The 22,430-nt window shown below is 44.6% G+C and overlaps 1 protein-coding gene across 1 annotated transcript in view; it reads left to right on the top strand.

The window, feature by feature from the left end:
- LOC147117675 (Y+L amino acid transporter 2-like) overlaps nt 1-22,430 on the top strand; it is a 91,433-nt gene that overhangs the window by 35,135 nt on the left and 33,868 nt on the right. Inside the window, exons 3-4 of the mRNA XM_085988867.1 lie at nt 2,894-3,038; nt 18,002-18,125. Coding sequence (XP_085844993.1) covers nt 2,894-3,038; nt 18,002-18,125 — 269 coding nt within the window. The remainder of the gene's footprint in view (nt 1-2,893; nt 3,039-18,001; nt 18,126-22,430) is intronic.

The raw sequence follows: 22,430 nt of genomic DNA, 5'->3' as shown, positions 1-22,430 counted from the left end.
GCGCTCCCTCCCTCTCTCTCTCGCGCTCCCTCCCTCTCTCTCTCTCGCGCTCCCTCCCTCGCTCTCTCGTGCTCCCTCCCTCTCGCGCTCCCTCCCTCTCTCTCTCGCGCTCCCTCCCTCTCTCTCTCGCGCTCCCTCCCTCTCTCTCTCGCGCTCCCTCCCTCTCTCTCTCGCGCTCCCTCCCTCTCTCTCTCGCGCTCCCTCCTCTCTCTCTCGCGCTCCCTCCCTCTCTCTCTCGCGCTCCCTCCCTCTCTCTCTCGCGCTCCCTCCCTCTCTCTCTCGCGCTCCCTCCCTCTCTCTCTCGCGCTCCCTCCCTCTCTCTCTCGCGCTCCCTCCCTCTCTCGCTCCCTCCCTCTCTCTCGCGCTCCCTCCTCTCTCTCTCGCGCTCCCTCCTCTCTCTCTCGCGCTCCCTCCCTCCCTCTCTCGCGCTCCCTCCCTCCCTCTCTCGCGCTCCCTCCCTCTCTCTCTCGCGCTCCCTCCCTCTCTCTCTCGCCGCCTCTCTCTCTCTCGCGCTCCCTCCCTCTCTCTCTCGCGCTCCCTCCCTCTCTCTCTCGCGCTCCCTCCCTCTCTCTCTCGCGCTCCCTCCCTCTCTCTCTCGCGCTCCCTCCCTCTCTCTCTCGCGCTCCCTCCCTCTCTCTCTCGCGCTCCCTCCCTCTCTCTCTCGCGCTCCCTCCCTCTCTCTCTCGCGCTCCCTCCCTCTCTCTCTCGCGCTCCCTCCCTCTCTCTCTCGCGCTCCCTCCCTCTCTCTCTCGCGCTCCCTCCCTCTCTCTCTCGCGCTCCCTCCCTCTCTCTCTCGCGCTCCCTCCCTCTCTCTCTCGCGCCCCCTCCCTCTCTCTCTCGCGCCCCCTCCCTCTCTCTCTCGCGCTCCCTCCCTCTCTCGCGCTCCCTCCCTCTCTCTCTCGCGCTCCCTCCCTCTCTCTCTCGCGCTCCCTCCCTCCCTCTCTCTCGCGCTCCCTCCCTCCCTCTCTCTCGCGCTCCCTCCCTCTCTCTCTCGCCCTCTCGCGCTCCCTCCCTCCCTCTCTCTCGCGCTCCCTCTCCCTCTCTCTCTCTCTCTCGCGCTCCCTCCCTCCCTCCCTCTCTCTCGCCCTCCCTCCCTCCCTCTCTCGCCCTCCCTCCCTCCCTCTCTCTCTCTCGCCCTCTCGCGCTCCCTCCCTCCCTCTCTCTCGCGCTCCCTCTCCCTCTCTCTCTCTCTCTCTCTCTCTCTCTATCTCTATCTCTCTCTCTCTCTCGCGCTCCCTCCCTCCCTCCCTCCCTCTCGCCCTCCCTCCCTCCCTCTCCCTCCCTCTCTCGCCCTCCCTCCCTCCCTCTCTCTCTCGCGCTCCCTCCCTCCCTCTCTCTCGCGCGCAGCGCGCGCTCTCTCTCTCTCTCTCTCGCTCCCTCCCTCCCTCCCTCTCTCTCTCGCGCTCCCTCTCTCTCTCCCCTCCCTCCCTCCCTCTCTCTCTCGCGCTCCCTCCCTCTCTCTCTCTCTCTCTCTCACTCTCTCTCGCGCGCAGCGCTCGCTCCCCGTCTCTCTCTCTCTCTCTCGCCCCCTCCCTCCCTCTCTCTCTCTCGCGCTCCCTCTCTCTCTCTCTCTCTCGCGCGCTACCTTTTTCTCTCTCTCTCTCTCTCTCTCGCGCGCTCCCTCCCTCTCCCTCCCTCTCTCTCGCGCTCCCTCCCTCCCTTTCTCTCTCTCTCTCTCTCTCTCCCTCTTGCGCGCTCCCTCCCTTTCTCTCTCGCGCGCTCCCTCCCTTTTTCTCTCTCTCTCTCTCTCTCTCTCTCTCTCTCTCGCACTCCCTCCCTCTCTCTCTCGCGCTCCCTCCCCCTCTCTCTCTCTCTCTCTCTCTCGCGCTCCCTCCCTCTCTCTCTCTCTCTCTCTCTCTCTCTCTCTCTCTCTCTCTCGCGCGCGCTCGCTCCCCGTCTCTCTCTCTTGTGCTCGCACCCCGTCTCTCTCGCGCTCGCTCGCTCTTTCTCGCGCGCGCTTGCTCCCCGTCTCTCTCTCGCGCTCGCTCCGTCTCTCTCACAAGACATAATTGGCTATAATAATCTGCTTTAGCTTAACTTGGACTCTTGCCTGAGTCAGAAGGTTGTGGGTTTAAGTACCCCTCCAGGGAGCATGTAACCTAGGCTGACCCTTTAGTGCTGTACTGAGATAGTGCTGCACTGTTCAAAGAGCTGTCTTTTGGATGAGACATTAAACCAAGTCCCTTTCTACCTGTTCAGGTGAAAGTAAAAGATCCATGGCATTAATTGAAAAGAGCAGTTGGCTATTCTTCCTCAACTAACACCACCACAAACTATCTGGTTATTAATTCATTCATTTGCTTTTCATAGGACTTTGTTTTATTCAAATTCACTGCTCCCTTTGCACCTCAAAAGTTGGTTATAAAGTGCTTTGGGACATGTTGAGGATGTGCGAAGTGCTTTATGATTGTAACTTAATTCCTTTCTTCCTTCTTGATATTGGATGTTTAGGAACTCTGCATAGCACATAAGGATAGATTTTGTCAGGCAAGGCTCTGAGTGCAGAGCTTTGCTCAACTGGAGTTATGGGACTTATTGGCAGTCCTCCCAATCTTCCAGTGATTTTAATCGCCGGAATATTCTAAGTACCACTGATCGGGTTAGCTGACCCCTTGACTTAAGCTGAAAGACAGCCGCTTGCATAGTGCAGTCCTGCACCTGCCTCACCAACTTGCAACCCCATCGCGTCAGGTGCTACGCTATGGGCCTCATCTTGCAAAATTGACCTTGTGGTTCTGAGGCTGGGAAGTGTAACTGTCTCTCAGAAAAACATTGTTTTGTCTTGCTAAAAAGCACATTTAACCGCAAAGGTTTCAGAATCTTTGCCTTGGGGAAGGCTTACTCACCGAATGTGCTGGTTTCCATTTCCTTATACTGGAATTATCTATTGCAGGTCAAACGGGCAATTTCCAAAATTCCTTTCAAGGCTCCAAACTGGATGGTGGAGATATGGCCCTAGCTCTGTATTCGGCATTATATTCCTACTCCGGTTGGGACACTCTTAACTTTGTGACTGAAGAGATCCAAAACCCTGAAAGGTGAGTATCAAGACTTCTTCACAGTTTGTGAAAGCAGGAGCTGGAATTTTCTTTATTATCCCACCTCAAATCAGGCAAAATAGCGACAGAAATGGCTTGAAAATAGAGCAGTGAGGAACTGCTGCACTTCCTTCCCCTGATACGGATTTTGTTGCCTGGTCCATCGCTAGCCGCCTCTTCCGCACCTACTGCCTGTAAATTCCGACAGTGAGGCAGAGCCCAGCTTCCTGGCCCATTTTCTTCCAGCCCGCCTCTCTAATCACAAATTCCCAGGACCACATTTATTGTATTTTTTTTAACGAGACAACTTACCATTTGGTGCCAGTTGCCCTTAGACTGCTTCAGATCCCAAGTGGGACAGGCCCGGCTCCTGCACCACTCTGCAACATCGACTATCGGCGAGAGGGCCTGAAACAGAAGTTTGACTCCTTATTTCCATATACAAGAGGCCTACCTATTTTAGGGGGACGCCTAAAATATTATCCGACCCAGTATCGGTCGGATGTCTTTCAGGCATCCTTTGGGGGCATTAGTCCCTGAAATTGTCCCTTGTTGAACCCGTTTTATGCCTGAAAATGACTACAATGAGGTCCAATTTCTGCTCCAATAGCTGCTGTAGTCTGTAGTGCTTTATCTTGCCTTTTTTTCCCCCATAGGTCAACAAAGGTTAATCACAATGAATTATATTTTTTTAACTCTGTTTGCATTTTGTAGATTTTTATAGCTTGGCTGCATTTCCCACCATTTCTATGTTGGGATCAATGGACATCAGATCCTGTGCTCCTGAGCCCAACTACGTTTGAACCTCCCATCTATCATTCAGATATATCGCTATTTAAAGCAAGCTGTTCATCTTGGGGGAGGCCTGGGGGGGGGGGGAATAGGAAGAAAATAATTAAAAACAGTTTTGAACTTCTTAAATGTATTTTTCGTTCTTTAACATTTTAAGAATATCTAAAATCATATCAACAAAAGCGCCTTCTAAATTTGCAAACCGTTTTTAAGTATTTTTTGGAATTGTAAATTTCAACACTATCAGCTGAAATTTGCAGTGGGTAATAACGGTGAACTAATAGTATTCGCCGTCATTACCCCTCTGAAACTGACTGCAACTTCAGGATGTAGTGCATCTAAACGCAGAAATCTTGAAGTTGCAGTCAATCATTCACTACTCCGACGCAGGCTGCGCTCTGGACACTGCCACCGCCGCCCCGGCCACACCCCTCCTAATAACTGGCCATTGGTGAAATCAGTGAAACTGATGAAAACTTGTGCTTTACTGCGGTAATATCGTTGTTAAATACCCGATTAAATGCGAAGTCTTGTTGGATTAGCTGTAACTGGGGTTTTAACAGTGTATTGACTGCTAAACAAATTTTAGTTTTGTAGAGTGTCAAATTTCTACATTATGGTAAAAAATTGCAATTGTTAAGAAACTTTAAAAAAATTAAAAAATTTTTAAAGTTTGATCATGATTATTTTAAGTTCGACCATGTCCCCATGTGATCGCCTCAATCTTTATTTTGCTCTCTAACATTTTTAAAAAGTTGGGATAAAAGCAGGTTCGCATTTCCTGCTTCCCTGTCTGAGAATTCTGCAATGTGATTGACTGCTCAGACAGCTTGTTGACATCACAGCAGATCACGCAAGGCACTCCCCGTTATATTGCACAGAAATCTCTTGCGCATCAAAAGAGGCAAAAAGCACCTTTGCTTCGCCGCTGACTGCAAATTCTGGGCCTATGTGATTTCACCAAGAACATGTAACTGTTAGTTCCCCTCCCCTTGAATTCCCACGGACATTTTTCCAATAAAAGCTAAAAATGACATGAAAAATTGAACTATTTAAGTAGTTTGATAATATTACCCATGGAGCAATAAGTTTTAGATTTGTTTCTAGGGTTTATGTGTAGTGTGTATTGTGGCTCTTTAGTAGTTTGATGTAAGCAAACTCAAATTACAAGGATCTAAATATATAAAGGACTACACAGGACACAGTCTGATGTACAACTAATAATTACTTTATTACACTGCTACCAAATCAAGGATGAGACAATTTTCAACTTAATCATCATAAAGATCGCAATAATTTGGTTTCTGAGTTCCAATAACTTCATTCTAGTAAAACTGAAGTCAGTGGGAATCTGGGTGGCGGGGGGGGATCTCTCCACTGTCATATCTAGCACAAAGGAAGATGGTTGTGGTGGTTGAAGGTCAATCATCACAGCCCCAGGACATCGCTGCAGGAGTTCCTCAGGGCAGTGTCCTAGGCCCAACCATTTTCAGCTGCTTCATCAATGACCTTCCCTCCAACATAAGGTCAGAAAGGGGGATGTTCACTGATGACTGCAGTGTTCAGTGCCATTTACAACTCCTCAGACAATGAAGCAGTCCATGCCCGCATGCAACAAGACCTGGACGACGTTCAGACTTGGGCTGATATGTGGCAGGTAACATTTGCGCCACAGAAGTGCCAGGCAATGACTATCTCCAACAAGCGAGAGTCTAACCACTGCCCCTTGACATTCAACGGCATGACCATCGCCGAATCCCCCCACCATCAACTTCCTGAGGGGTCACCATTGACCAGAAACTTAACTGGACCAGCTACATAAATACTGTAGGAACAAGAGCAGGTCAGAGGCTAAGTATTCTGTGGCGAGTGTCTCACCTCCTGACTCCCCAAAGCCTTTCCACCACCTACAAGGCACAAGTAAGGAGTGTGATGGAATACACTCCACTTGCCTGGATGAGTGCAGCTCCAACAACACTCGAGAAGCTCGACACCATCCAGGACAAAGCAGCCCGCTTGATTGGCACCCCATTCACCACTTTAAACATTCACTCCCTCCACCACCGACATACTATGGCTGCAATGTGTACCATTTACAAGATGCACTGCAGCAACTCACCAAGGCTTCTTCAGCAGCACCTCCCAAACCTGTGACCCCTTCCACCTAGAAGGACAAGGGCAGCAGGTGCATGGGAACACCACCACCTCCAAGTTCCCCTCCAAGTCACACACCATCCTGACTTAGAAGTATATCGCCGATCCTTCATCGTCACTGGGTCAAAATCCTGGAACTCCCTACCTAAGCACTGTGGGAGTACCTTCACCACACGGACTGCAGCGGTTCAAGAAGGCGGCTCACCACCACCTTCTCAAGGGCAATTGGGGATGGGCAATAAATGCTGGCCTTGCCAGCGACGCCCACATCCCATAAACAAATAAAAATTAAAAAATTCTACATTCAGTTGAACATAGCATGTTACTTAGATAATTAGAGTATCACAACTTTAGCCGATTCAACTTAATTTTGAGGATTACAGTACATGCTTGGCAAAGTTGGCTCTTTTGCAATTTAGACTGCAAACTAATTGATAAATTGTGCTTTTCTTTTTTAAGTCCATCTCAGATAATCTAAAAACCGCCTCTGATCATTATGTTCAATTGCTGTACCTGAACAGTTATCCTCTTCTGCAGTGTGCTTGTTCTGGTTTCTGGGGTGCATCTTCAATGAATCGTCTGAAGTTTTTTTTTTCCTCTTGTCCAATAGCAGTCTTCTTCAAGCTAACCCCTTTCACATACTTTTATGGCTAGACTGTACTTCTTAAACTGTCCCAGCAGTTGGTGGTTTGAACATCTTAATGGGTATAAATTTGCTATTCTCAACTTGTCTTCCAATGGGTGTTGCTTCAGGGTAAACTGATACTACTTCCTGGGCACTTTTGCTGACAGCCATCTGATGAAGACTGCAAAAAACATGCTGATGGAAGGTTTTTGAGTGTTGGCAGATATCTCTCATCCACTATTGTGGTTGCAACCAAGTTCCTATCAAACTCTGGCCTCCCATATCGATCGGCAAATCTATATTTTGCTGCTGGGAATACCCTGTTTATTTAAATCAAGGATACATCATGTTCTGTCTATAGGGAAACTGAAGACAATTTGAGAGAAATATGAGGTGTCAATTGATATACCTCTTACCGTATCTAAAAAAATAACGAGTGGTATCACAGCCACTTAAGGTGTAGGCACTGAGAAGAACAGATATGAGGCCAGAAGGATTAGCCTCTCACAATTTCAGCAGAAACATGATGACAATGAGTGGGTATGAATGTGTCTGTGCTTGGCTTAGTTGTTAGCACTCGCTCCTTTGAGTCAGCAGTTGTGGATTCAAACCCCACTCCAGGATCAGTGCATATATTCTACCAATTGCCCAAATAGGTTGTCAGAGAATTGAAGATATCCACTTTGTTGCCTTTCCATGCAGCATAGGCTACTTCTAGGTTGGAAACCAGCTGAAACAAAGATGGAGAGTATGCTTTTACGTCTAAAGTGTTTTCCATGTTTGACCTTCAACAAAGTACAAGATGATAAGGACTGCAATCCCTTCAAATACTGTCTGCTTTGAATGTTGAAGAACTTTTTCAACTTGGTACAGATGCTTGTAATTTAACTGGTGCTAACTTTGAGTCAGTCATTCTTTGAGCTGCGTGCAAAGCGTTTTTTGAGGTTTACTAGTTCTGAGATGCAGCTTCTGAACAATAAAATAGTGAACAAGCCCTTTGCCCAGCAATTAAATGGATTACAAAAGCAAAATGCTGCGGATGCTGGAAATTTCAAAGATAAACAGAAAATGCTGGAAATACTCAGCCGGTCAGGCAGCATCTGTGGAGAGAGAAACAGTTAACGTTTCAGGCTGATGACCCTTCATCAGGACCCATGTTCTGTAACTATCGGGTACAGGATCAATAGTCTATGGAGGTTTCCACCACTTTAATGATTGGGTATGTTACAATCAACTACAATCATTGTCTCAAAAGTACTTAATTGGCTGCAAATCGCTTTGAGACGTCCGGTGGTCGTGAAAGGCGCTATATAAATGCAAGTCTTTTCTTCGTGAGTATTTTTCTGTGATCAGGAAGTCCTCTTTCAAATGTAGGTTCTGATGAAAGGTCATTTACCTGAAATGTTAACTCTGTTTCTCTCTCCTCAGATGCTGCCTGACCTGCTGAGTATTTCCAGCATTTTCTGTTTTTAATTAAATGGATTGATCAGTTTCAATTCACTCAGATCTTTGATATTTTGAGTGCCTCAGAATCATTTTTTGCAATTTGTATGGAGTCCTAGGGTGTTTATGGTCCATATTTACCATCACTTTTGTTTGCTCTGAGATTGCTGTTATTGGTAAAGCCCATAAATATTTCTCTTCAGTAGAGTGGTTTTGACTTGTGGCATGAAAGAGCCATGCTTTTGATCATCACTGTACATTTGTTCTAGTGTCAAGCCAGACCAAAAACAATTGATTTCCTGTAGGGTTGATGGACAGGGAACTGATTTGTCTTGGATGTACATCAGGTGCCATTGTTGGCCACTCTTGCATTGCTTTCAAATAAGGTGAAAGGCAGGAGCCATGTTGTGTAACTACTGAATCAACAGTCCATGGAGTTTTCCACCACAGTATTGATTGTAACATACCTAATCAACCACAATCATTGTCTCCTAAGTGTTTTTCTGTGATCAGAAAGTCCTCTTTCAAATGTAGCGAATTACATGGCTCTAGCACTAAAACTACTGGAGACTACATGGGATGCCAACCGAATAACGAAGGAAAGTATCTGAGTTATAAGGGTGTTTTTCTTTTGAAGTTTGGAAAAATGATTTGGATGATGTCACCTATCAGCATCATTACATGTCAAAGTGAAAGGTTAATTGCCCTGTGACAATGATGCCCAACAAAAACCATTGTGTAAAATGGAGCTCCCTTTGCTTAGCAATTTTATAGCATAGAAACAGACCATTTGGTGCAACAGGTCTATGCTGCTGTTTATGCTCCATATGAGACTCCTGCTACCTTACTTCATCTCGCCTATCAACATATCCTTCTGTTCCTTTCTCATGTGCTTATCTAGCACCCCCTTAAATGCATCTATGCTATTCACCACAACCACTCCCATTTGGTAGCAAGTTCCACATCCTAACCACTCTTTGGGTAAAGAAGTTTCTTCTGAATTCCTTACTGGATTTATTAGTGACTATCTTCTATTTATGGCCCCTAGTTTAGGACTCTCCTACAAGTGGAAATATCTTCTCTATGTCTACCCTATTGAACCCCTTCATGGTTTCAAAGACCTCTGTCAATTATGAGAATAAAGGAGTGTATGTACCCTGTGGTTAATTCACAAAAGCAGGAACACCCATCATGCTTAAATTATTGACACTAATTGCAAACAACATACCTACCTGGAGGCTGATCATGGAATTGGCATTAAAAATGTTACTTCTTCTCTCCAAGGTAGTCTTTAACTTTATTAAATCTCAATCAAAGCTTTTTGGGGGCTCCAATACAGATAGTTGAAATGCCATTTTAGTTTGAAGTAATATTCTGAATTTGTGTTTGCCGTACTATTTGCTATTCTATACACACCTCTAATATCACCTCTTTTCCTTTTATGGCTGAAAATGCCAAGATTCTCCAGTCTTTATTCATAATTCACATCTCTGACACCAAGGTCATTTTGGCGGCTGTTCTCTAAACTCCATCAATGTTTGGACTCCTTTGTGTCGGACCTGGACAGCACTTGAGGTGTGGTCTGTACAATTTGATTTCCTCTGACTTCACAGTTTTAGGTAAGTAGTTCAGCATTCTGTTCTGTTGATTGCTGTTCTGCAGTGGTCGATGTGTTGAGCATTGAGTCGACCAAGAGTCTTCGATTTCATCAAACTTCATCCTTCATTATTTCAACATCCTTCATTATTTCAACACCCTTCATGGAGTATGTATGCCACCCATTTTTCTTCCCATGTGCAGTACTTGTCTATAACGAATTTCATCTCCTATCGTTTTGCTCATTTACAGATATGCCAAATGACATAAAATAATGAAAACTACTGTAAAACGTAGATAGGAGGATACCCGTAATGCAATGATTCAGTAACGAAAGGCTGCGTGGTTCTATAAGGGAACAATCCTCCCAGACAAACCCCCTTGATTTCTTTTGAGGACATTTCAAATAAAGTAGCTAAATGAACTAACTATAACATGGTCCATTTGGGCTCTCTCCTCTGAGTTCACTGCCCTCCTATCCATCCTTAATCTCTCCCTCCATATAAACTCACCTACCCATATTCACGGCCACCCCCTCAATCTGGCCATGTCAGTGGACTCTACTCCCAACGTGTTAATCACAGATAAGGCCATCTTTACATAAGATTACATAGGATATATGGCACAGAAACAGGCCATTCAGCCCAACCAGTCCATGCCAGTGTTTATGCTCCACTCGAGCCTCCTCCCGTCTTTCCTCATCTAAATCTATCAGCATAGCCCTCTATTCCCTTTTCCCTCATGCTTGTCTAGCCTCCCCTTTAATGCCCTGTGGTAGCGAGTTCCACATTCTCACCACTCTTTGGGTAAAGAAGTTTCTTCTGAATTCCCTATTGGATTTCTTGGTGACTATCTTATATTGATGGCCTCTAGTTTTGCTCTTCCCCACAGTGGAAACATTCTCTCTCTATCCACTCTATCAAAATGTCTCATAATTTTAAAGACCTCTATTAGGTCACCCCTCAGCCGCCTTTTTTCAAGAGAAAAGAGACCCAGCCTGTTCCTCCTTTCCATATATGTATACCCTCGCATTTCTGGTATCATCCTTGAAAATCTTCTCTGCACCCTCTCCTGTGCCTCTATATCCTTTTTATAATATGGTGACCAGAACTGTACACAGTACTAAGTGTGGTCCAACCAAGGTTTGATACAGGTTTAGCATAACTTCCCAACTTTTCAATTCTATACCTCTAGAAATAAACCCTAGTGCTTGGTTTGCTTTTGTTATGGCCTCCTCCTGTCTTTCCTCATCTAAATCTATCAGCATAACCCTCTATTCCCTTCTCCCTCATATGTTTGTCCAGCCTCCCCTTAAATACATCTATACTATTCGCTTCAACCACTCCCTGTGGTAGCGAGTTCCACATTCTCACCACTCTTTGGGGTAAAGAAGTTTCTTCTGAATTCCCTATTGAATTTCTTGGTGACTATCTTATATTGATGACCTCTGGTTATGCTCTTCCCCACAAGTGGAAACATTCTCTCTATACCCACTCTATCAAAACCTTTCATAATTTTAAAGACCTCTATTAGGTCACCCCTCAGCCTTTTTTCAAGAGGAAAGAGACCCAGCAGGTTCATCGTTTCCCTCGCATTTCTGGTATCGCTCTTGTAAATCTTCTCTGCACCCTCTCCAGTGTCTCTATATCCTTTTTTATAATATGGTGACCAGAACTGTACGCAGTACTGCAAGTGTGGTCTAACCAAGGTTCGATGCAGGTTTAGCATAACTTCCCTACTTTTCAATTCTATACCTCTAGGAATAAACCCTAGTGCTTGGTTTGCTTTTTTTATGGCCTTGCTAACCTGCGTCGCAACTTTTAGTGATTTGTGTATTTGTACTCCTAGATCCCTTTGTTCCTCTACCCCACCTAGACTCGCACCCTCCAAGTGATAAATGATCTCCCTATTCTTCCTACCAAAGTGTAATACCTCACATTTATCTGTGTTGAACTTCATTTGCCAATTATATGCCCATTCTGCAAGTTTATTAATGTCCTCCTGTAATTTGTTGCAGTCCGCCTCAGTTGACTATCTCCTCCAATTTGGTATCATCCGCAAATTTAGAAATTGTGTTTTTGATTCCTAAGTCTAAATCGTTAATGTAAATTGTGAACAGCATCTTGATCACTTCCTTGTATCCATCGCGACTCGCATTTCCCTTCTGTGTCTGCCCCTGGAAAAACTCTCTCCCAAGTCATTTACTCTATTTCCCAACTGTCTAAGCTTTGACTCTCCATTCACCACGCCATTTCTGCAGCTGCTGATTTGCTCAATCACACCCTCATCTCCAACTTGGATGCCCTTGTCCCCATTACTCTCTCTCACCCTGGTCGTTCCCCCTGGTGTGGCCCTATCTCCACTCCCTTAAGTTCAAGAGACACAGACTTCAATTTTTATGGTGGACAACTTCATCGCCAGATCTAGCTGGACCATATAAAGCACAATTTTGTCCTTTTCTCCTTGGCCAAAACTGCTTGATATTCCAGGATCATCCTGGAATGCAAAGATAACTCCAACTTCACTCCTCCACTACACACCATCGTAAACCCCCGTCCACTGCACCCTGCCTCCACCCTCCTTTCCAACAACAAGTACGAGGAGCAATGTTTCCTTAAGCTGCGCAGCGCTCTGCAGGTCCCACGCAGCCGGCTCACCGCCTTTTAATTAGGAAAAACTACGCATGTGCGGTATTTTGAATGGGCCGCGCAGTCCCTTAAAACCCCCCAAAAAATGAAAGGGAACATTGGCGAGGAGCTCATGGACTTCTTTATCACTAAGATGGAAACCATTTGTTCAGCTCCCTTCCTCTAGCCCACCAAGTCAAACTTTCCCTAAGTTTCTCTGCCCTAGCCCTGAACTCGTATCTTTCTCTAGTTTCTCTCCTATCTCATCTTGTCCATGAGACCCACCTCCTGCTTCCTTGACCCTAGTCCCACCAAACTGCTGATTACCTAACTTTCTTTCTTGGCCCCCATGTTAGCTGATATTGTTGACGGTTCCCTCTTCTCAGGTACTGTCCCCTCCCCTTCAAATCTGCCGTCATCACACCCCTCCTCAGAAACCCACCCTTGACCCCTCTGACCTTGCAAACTATTACCCCCATCTCCAACCTCCCTTTCTGCTCCAAAGTCCTTGAGCGTGCTGTTGCCCCCCAAATCCCTGCCTATATATTCCAGCAACTCCATGCTTGAACCCCTTCAATCATGTTTCTGCCCCTGCCACAGCACTGAAACGGCCCTTATCAAAGTCACAAATGACATCCTATGTTACTATGACTGTGGTGAGCTATGCCTCCTCATCCTCCTCGACCTGTCTGCAGCCTTTGACACAGTTGACCACACCATCTTCCTCCAATGCCTCTCTGGTGTCCAGCTGGGTGGGACTGTCCTCACCTGGTTCAATTTCTATCTATCCAGTCATAGGCAGAAAATGACCTGCAATGGCTTCTCTTCCCACTCCCGCACCATTACCTCTGGAATCCCTCAAAGATCTATACTTGACCCCCTCCTACTACCCATCTACATGCTGCCTCTCCACCACATCATCTGAAAACCAACATCAGGTTCCACGTATACGCTGATAATACCTAGCTCTACCTCACCACCTCTCTCAACCCCTCCACTGTGTCTGATTGGTCACGCTGCTTGTTCGCCATCCAGTATTGGATGAACAGAAATTTCGTCAAATTAAATATTGGAAAGACCAGAGCCAATGTTTTCGGTCCCCGCACAAACTCTGTTCCCTAGCCACCGACTCAATCCCTTTCCCTGGCCACTGTCTGAGGCTGAAACAGACAGTTTGTAACTTTGGTGTCATATTTGATACTGAGCTGAGCTTCCAACCTCATATCCTCTCCATCATTAAGACCTCCGACTTCCACCTCCGTAACATCACCCTTCTCTGTCTCTGCCTCAGCTCATCTGCTGCTGAAACCCTCATCCTTGCCTTTGTTACCTTTAGACTTGACTGCCAATGCTCTTCTGGCCGGCTATCACTTGGGACCCTCCGTAACTTGAGCTCATCCAAAACTCCACTGCACTTATTCTAACTTGCACAAGTCTCATTCACCCATCGCCCTTGTGCTCACTGACCTACATCAGTTCCTGGTCCGGCAATGCCTTGATTTTTAAAACTCTCAGCCTTGTTTTCAAATCCCTCCATGGCCTTGTCCCTCCCTATCTCTGTAACTTCCTACAGCCCTACTGCCCTCCAAGAGCTCTGTGCTCCTCCAATTCTGGCCTCTTGTGCATTCCTGATTTTCTTTGCTCCGCCATTGACGGCCGTGCCTTCAGCTGCCTGGGCCCTAAACTCTGGAATTCCCTCCCTAAACCTCTCTCTCACTCCTCCTTTAAGCTGCTCCTTAAAAGCTACTTCTACTATCTCCTTGTGTGGCTCTGTGTCAAATTTTGTTTGGTAACGCTCCTGTGAAGCAGTTGGGATGTTTTATTATGTTAAAGGCACTATAAATGCAAGTTGTTTTGGCAAAGTTCCTTCTGAAAGGCTTATAATTACACTAAAACTACAGGACACCAGGATACAACATAAGTGGATAAGAAGTCATTTTAAAAATAAAAACACGAACAGGATACTTGTGAGGGGTATAATGTTAGTTTGGGTGGGAGGAGACTGAAGTCTGGCAAAGGTCAGTGCTTGAACCCCTATTCTTTTGAATTTTAAATGGCCTGGCTTCCGAAGGAGATTGCAGACTGTTCAAACTTACAGACAATACAAAAATAGGGAGAGCAGTAGGGACCAAGGATGTAGTTGAAGATTTACAGAAGAATTGAGACCAGTTGGGTAGGCAAATGAGATTGTCCTACCAGAAGATATTGCACATTGGTTGATAAAAAGAGCAACAATAATGTACAATAAACAGAATAGAATTAGCTTAGAGAAGGAAAAGAATGAGCATGGGGAGACTTGGAAAGGGTCACTTGCAATATCTATATGGTAACAAAATAATTTTAGAAAACAAAGCATATGTAATTTTAGGCCATGTAATCAGCGATTAAGGGGAGAATTTTAAGATGAAAAATGGGTGGGGTAGTTAAAGTTTAAAAAATCTAAATCCCAAATCCAATCCGCCCACTTTCAACTTTTACTTGGGCAGGAAGGGGGGGGCGGGCAGCCAACCCGCTGCCAGGAGGTGGATTAGCATTTTAAATATGATTGAGGTCCTGAAGCCACTGCTTTAGCCTGTTGTGAAGGTTTTATTGGAGCCAGACAGGAATCCCAGGCCTCGGGATTCCTGGTAGCTGCAGCGAGGCGAGCACAGCCTCGGGGAGCAATACTTCTGGGCCAGGAGGAGCGGGAGTGCTTCCTCGCGGACACCCAAGCTCACCCATCAGCAGCCCGCACCCCCCAGGGTCGGGGATCGGATCCCTCCCCCCTTGGACCCCACACCTACCTGTTGCTGCGGCGTCCTGTCCTGTCCAGCCAGCGTTCTCCACCCGACTGGTAGCCAGCCTATCAATTTAGACCAGTTATGTAGTTGGGTAGACAAATGAGATTCAATTCTACCAGAAGATCTTGCACATTGTTAAAACTTCACAGCTACCCAGACATCCCGTGGTCTACCGGCCCCCTACCCCAGCCCTGGGCGGGTCGGAAATTTCAAAATCCAGCCCTAAGTCACAGAAATTATACTGTGGCTTTACAGTGCAGTACTATGTTCAATTCTGGTCTCCATGTCACACAAAAAAATATATTTGGTCTCCATGTCATAAAAAGAACATGTATGGATTGGAACGAATGCAGAGAAGAGAAAAAAGATGTATCTCAAGTGTGAAGGAGATGAGCTGTGCAAAGGTTTGGGAAGTTCAAGCTCTACAGCCTGAGAAAATCAGTGAGGCCAGACCTCACTGAGGTATAGATAAGGTAAACCCAAAATATTATTTGAAAGTAAGTCAGGGTATTGGGACTTGAGGACATGCATTTAAATCAGTGAAAATAAACATTGGACAGATGTTGGGAATAACTTCTTTACTCAAACATTGACAAAATGTTCCTCCCAACCAGGTTACTGGAGTCAAATATTGAAGGCATTCAAAATGCAGTGTTTTGCTAGGATGGGGGAGTCAGGGTACCAGATTGTGCTTCAGTGGTCCTTACGAGCCATACTTCTCTATTTTTAATGTTCTGACACAGATCCGGGGTTAATCCAGGAGCATTCCTGAAATTTGTTGCCCAGTTCCATGGTGAGCAGTGCCTTTACTAACTGAAGTAACTGGGAACCAAATGTACGTTTTAAAAGTTAGCATGCAGAAGCTGCGAAGTGCCCTCATATGGCACAGCAAATAAGCTCTGATAGCACTTCTGACTGATCTTGTGGTATACTGTAATAACAGTTATAACCATTGAAGTTTATAGCGAGGAAGGTGGCCAATTGACCCATTTTGTTTGTGGTGGCTCTTTGCTAGAGCAGTTGAAAATTAACACTAATGCCTTGCTCTCTCCTGCCGTGTATCTTTTATCTGATTCAAATGTTTATTGGCTCTGCCCTTAAATGTAATGGTGTCTGCCTCAACTACTCCCCATTGCAAAGCTTTCCATGCTTTAACAGCTCTCTGTGTAAAGAAACTTCTAACTTCTCTCCTTACTTTCATAGTAATAACTTTTAATTGATCCCTTGCCACTGACTCCCAGCTGGAGCAATTAGTCTTTCCCTAGTCACCCTGCCAAAACTCCTCATAATTTTGAAAATTTCTATTAAATCGCCTCTTGGCCTTCTCTGCTTCTTTGGAAATAGTCTAAATAGCTCAAGCCTCTCCTCATAAGGTCAGTAGCAAAGATGAGAAACTACACAAGGTAAAATATCACGGGGGAAACTGCAATATAAGCACCATAGATTATTTCTGCAGAGTATTTCGCATCTAATTAAGGGGTTCTAGCTTAACTTTACCTTCAGTAACTAACTACTGCAAACAGCTGAGGGACTGGGCGCAAGATGGATGATGAGAGCAGAAGTGGCATGAAAGCTGATGCCTGATGTAAGGACCAATCTAAATAAATTTCATCCCTATAATAAAGATAAGATAAAACAGGAAATTTGAGATTCCAGTGAACTGAGGAATCTTACATAATCTAACATGCTTAATGAGTTTTTTGTCTTGAACAACTTATCTAACCATCTTATTGATCTGCTGTCAGTTAGCTGTTTACAGTAAAGTTAAAGTAGGAATTGTTACGTTATATCACAATAATGTATAAGATTACTTTTTGTAACATATGACACAACATTTCAGCTCGACTGTCAACAGCTTATTTGAGTTGATCGCGTGGACACGTGAAGGTTGTGAGTTCAAACCCATCTTCAGGATTGATTCACAAAATCTAGAATGGCACTCCAGTCCAGCACTGAGGGAGTGCTGTATTGTTGGAAGTGAAGCTCTTTGGATGAGACATTCAATCAACATGGGCATTAAAGATCCCAAGGCACGATTCGAAGAAGATGAGGGCATTCTTGGCTGACATTCATCCATTGACCAACCCCACCAAATGCAGATTAATAGTCGTTGATCTGTTTGTGGGATCTTGCTGTATGCAAAATGACAACCACATTTGCTTAGATAACAGTTGCTCCACTTCAAACAAATTCACAGTACGTGGATCAGTTAATGACTAAGATGTGACAAGGTGCTATATAAATACCAGCCATTCCTTCCTCACAGTACTCCAACTCTGGTTGGGGGCAATCCTGGAGGTTTGATCATGTGACATTCTGACCATGACACTTGATCACATGACATCCGATCATGTGACATCTGATCACATGAATTCTACAAATGTTACTGCATTTAGCTTATAAAGGTTGGATCCCTTGTAGTTGAGTAATATTGCTTGTGGTTACGCAACAGCAGCTGTTATGCAACTGGTTCCAAGAACCAGGAGGTCACCTGTGAGCAGGTGAAGAGGGGAAACCGAGGGGCCACCCCACTGAATGCTGAAATCTGCGATTTCTGAGCCCGCCCAACTTCTGACTCTCCAGCCTCCTCCTTGCTGTCGTGGCTCTCTGCGGGTAAAGTCACTGAGCAGGAGGCTTCTCCAACAGCAGCTGGTGACATCACAAAGTGGGTGGGGGGTTGGGGGACGCACTGCGGCAGGAAATTTAAATCGCTGAATCTCCCGGGCTGCTGGAGGCAGCGCTCGCACCCCCGATTCTGGGAAACTCCCGGTCATTCCAGGAGGGTTGGAAACCCTAATATCTGCATTGACTTTAGGCAGGGTTATCCTACAGCTCTTTTCAGCTGTCATAAATTAGATCGAATTGAGATGAATGAAGCATTTACTGTTCTCTTGCTGTGCTTTTGAATTGCTGTAATTGACAATGAATTTGTTTGCTTTGTGACAGGAACCTGCCCTTAGCTATTGCTATTTCTATGCCTCTTGTAACGGGTATCTACATCCTGACAAACGTGGCTTATTATACTGTCCTGGATATTCCTACCATCCTCCACAGTGATGCTGTGGCTGTGGTAAGTCTTTGTACCGAGTTATTGAGATACATTGAAATATGCCTTTAACAAACATCTTTGGGACTCACGTTAGGTACTGTTATATAGTTAAGTGTTTTTTTTTAATCCATTGGGTTTCTTAAAGAGGGATGTAAGTTTAGTGGTGTTTTCTTAACAAAAGTATGGCTGCATTTTAAAGAAATATATAACTGCTAAAATCAGATTTGTTTTTTTTTTTAAAAACAAATGTCAAAACTTGCCTGCATGTAGACTCTAGTCAAGCCTCCCTCCCTGCTAGGCACTGCCAACACTCAGCATCCTTGTGCGTTGCTGAATGTCTCCATTGCAAATGATGGGGCCTGCATCTAGTCTGGGAGCAACTCTGGAAGTCAAGCTATAGCCTGGGAAATCTGCATCTCCAGCCAGTAGTACAGTTTTTTGAGATCCCATGGCTGCAGATGCACTCTGAATAGTTCGAAGTTATAGCCCCCACTATCTGCAACAGATTGGTCTTCAGAAACTCCTATTGACAACAGCCTAGCAAGATGACAAACAAGGTTACAGTTTTTCACCTTGTAATAAAGAAGGGCATAGACATTAGAAGCAAAATCCAGAGGGACACAGGGGCACTACAGTAGTTATCAATTTGTTATTCATATTGTGTCATCTTTGAGGACCCCAATACTGTATGGCATTTTGACAATTGCTGCTGCGTACTTTCAACTGCTACATCACTATTTTTATTTCCTTTCACCTACTGTACAGTGGGAAAGTAAAATGAACATTTATTTTAAATAAGCTACACAATACCTTATTAAAAATCTTGCATATGGCATGCAGTTACCCATATATATTAACCTTATTTGCTGTGTCATGTCTTTATAATGGAAAACTCATATGCTAAAGTGCCACTGGAAAAGCCTCTAAACATTTTATAATGGGAAAAATCATATATAAATATGTCAACATTTCACCATTGCAGTTTATTGATGAACTAATCCAGTAACTCAAAATGCTTCGTTAGAAATTTTCATCTGCCTTTTATTCCCCTCAGTAACTGAAACTTCGGATATGCAAGATATGGTTTTACAATTTCAAAATAACATTCACAATAATATGATTAAACATATCAACTGATTTTTTTTTGTGTGGTAAAGGAATATCTAATCATTTACAGAATAATGGACAGAATTGTGGAATTCAATCCAAAGCACCAATAAAAATCACAGATAAAAATTAAATTCTTATTCAGCCACTATAAAACATTGGTGTTGATGTACATGAACAGCCCAAACTCTGCATCCTCTGACTATTACATTGTTAAAATATAAGTCCTACCTATAGGTTCATGTGAAATATGGAATTTTCCTAAGAATTGAAACTGGACAGGTCCTAGAATTCACGACAGCCAGCACAGTCTCCTCCGAGTGAAGAAACTGCAGGAAAACCATGATAAATACAGACAGGGAAGAAATAGTGGCAGGGAATCAAATACCGTACCATAAAAAGAGGAAGAGAAATACTGAGGAGAGAAAAGAAAGAAACTGAGAACACTAAACAGTGAATGAGAAATAAAAATATTTAGAAATAAGTACATATGATATAGAGAGAAATTTAAATTAAGGAGAGGCAACAGGAGGAGGAGAAGAAACAGGTGTGATGTAAGAGAGAAAAAATAATTTATATTGAAGAACACAAATCAAGGGAGTGAGACTTTTTTGCAGGCTGTCCAGTGCTAGTGTCCATGTTTCGTTAAGTGTTGGAGTCTGAGCCTTTCTTGGTATGCCCTGGCCCAAAAATACTTTTGAGAACTGCTAATGTGACCAGTGATATTCCCCAAATGTACATACACAGTCCTGTAAACACTCATCTGACTACCTTTTTCTCTAGACAGTAGAGATTATGCTTGCTTTTCTTTGCATCCTCTTCAATGCTTGTACTCCTGAGGTGAAGTCTGCCTAATGCATTACAACACCCCAGCATAACTTCTGTAGACTTCTACTCTCCTATTCTGTCTATATATCCCAGCATTCTATTTGCTTTTTTAATTGCTTCTCCTTATTGTCTTGACATTGGAAGTGATGAGACCACGGTCACGCCAATTGTTAATTCTATTCTCTTCATGGTATCTCTGCATACCTCTTTTTTTGTTCTTGTATTTGTTGCTTTACAGCTGTCCGTATTAAATTTCACTTGCCATTTGAAAACTAATGTAACAGGGATTCATGAAACTAGTATTAATTTCCAGGTCATTTATGTGGATAATAAGCACTGACCCACGCAGCCCTCCGCTAACACCTTCTGACACTACAGCTCCCATGAGTACAATTCTGTTCACTTTTTCATGCAGCCCCATATTCTGCACTGGATTCCTGTGGTTTTTAGTTTGATTAGTAGTCCCTCATATATGACATTGTTACGAAGGCTTTCTGAAAACATCAATAAATTATATCATGAGGAATTTAACTATCTGCTTTATTTGTGACATTTTCAAAGAAGTTGAGGAGAATTGTCTGGCAGGATCTTCCCTTCCTGCATGTATCCTGGCTGCTTTTTAAAAAAATTAAGCCTACTCATTCGAACTAGTGTGCGGTTATGAGTATAGTCAGAAATGGGGATGTTTGCTGATGATTGCACAGCGTTCAGAGCCATTCACAACTCCTCAGATAATGAAGCTGTCCATGCCCGCATGCAACCAAGATCTGGACGACGTTTAGGCTTGGGCTGGTAAGTGGCAGGTAACATTCGTGCAACAGAAGTGCCAAGCAATGACTATCTCCAACAAGCGAGAGTCTAACATCCTCCCCTTGACATTCAATGGTATTACCATCGCCGAATCCCCCACCATCAACATCCTGGGAGTCACCATTGACCAGAAATTTAACTGGACCAACCACATAAATACTGTGGCAACAAGAGCAGGTCAGAGGCTAGGTATTCTGCAGTGAGTGTCTCACCTCCTGACTCCCCAAAGCCTTTCCACCATCTACAAGGCACAAGTAAGGAGTGTGATGGAATACTCTCCACTTGCCTGGATGAGTGCAGCTCCAACAACACTCGAGAAGCTCGACACCATCCAGGACAAAGCAGCCCGCTTGATTGGCACCCCATCCACCACTTTAAACATTCACTCCCTCCGCCACCGGCGTACCGTGGCTGCAATGTGTACTATCTACAAGATGCACTGCAGCAACTCGCCAAGGCTTCTTCACCCGTGACCTCTTCCACCTAGAAGGACAAGGGCAGTAGACGCATGGGAACACCACCACCTCCAAGTTCTCCTCCAAGTCACACACCATCCTGACTTAGAAGTATATTGCCGATCCTTCATCGTCGCTGGATCAAAATCCTGAAACTCCATACCTAACAGCACTGTAGGAGTACCTTCACCACATGGAGTGCAGTGGTTCAAGAAGGCGGCTCACCACCACCACCACCACCTCTGGGGCAATTAGGGATGAGCAATAAATGCTGGCCTTGCCAGCGACGCCCACATCCCATAAACGAATAAAAAAAAAGTATTTCTTGCAATAAATAATGACCTGTCAAACCTGTAAGAATGTTGGGTGTAGATTCTTGGCCCTTGTCAGAACACTGTTGCCATTATTAATAGTTCAAATGAAGCCATTACATTTATAGGTCTTCACATATCAATAATTTATCATGAGTTACAATTATTTTGCAAGAAATGAGGTGACTGAATGATCATAAGGAAGGCTTTTTTTCTGTGTATTACGGGCTTTTTTTATACTGAACACTTAGTACAGAAAATGCTGCCTTTATTTTTTTTTAAAGTACTTCAACCTCCTTCAGTTATCATCATTAGCCCTTCCAAAGAGCCAGCACAGACATGATGGGCTGAATGGCCTCCTTCTTTGCTGTGTGATTGAGTGGCACACACACAGCAGCAAGTACATTATTAATTACAGTAATGCATTCAGTTTTATCCGCGTGGCTTTGGAATTTATGGAATGAAACTGCATTAGATTGAAAACCAAATGATCGACAGGGTAGGTTGTAGCATTGAAACCATAGCCACAGCAGCATGAATTACCTTCTATTGGATATATTACGGAACATACTGTGAATCATGCTGCACTTCATCCTTAGTCCCATGCTAATGTACATATCCGTATATCTTGTATGCCATAGCTCCTTTATAGTCTCATAGGTTTTCTTCTGCTTTTAGTCACACCCTGTTGCTATAGATACTCTGAGGATTTGCAAGTACCTTCAATTAGGTGTATCATCAAGCCACAAACAGTACACTAGCTTTGTGCAGTTTAAAAAAACTGACTAGTGTCATCCTTCACTGCACGGGAGGAG

The sequence above is a fragment of the Somniosus microcephalus genome, chromosome 5 (assembly GCF_052327205.1).
Source record: "Somniosus microcephalus isolate GS21.2 chromosome 5, FLI_Smic_1.0, whole genome shotgun sequence".
NCBI classification, from domain to species: Eukaryota; Metazoa; Chordata; class Chondrichthyes; order Squaliformes; family Somniosidae; genus Somniosus; species Somniosus microcephalus.
The sequence above is the reverse complement of the archived record's forward strand: the minus strand, read 5'-3'. Positions and strand labels throughout refer to the sequence as shown.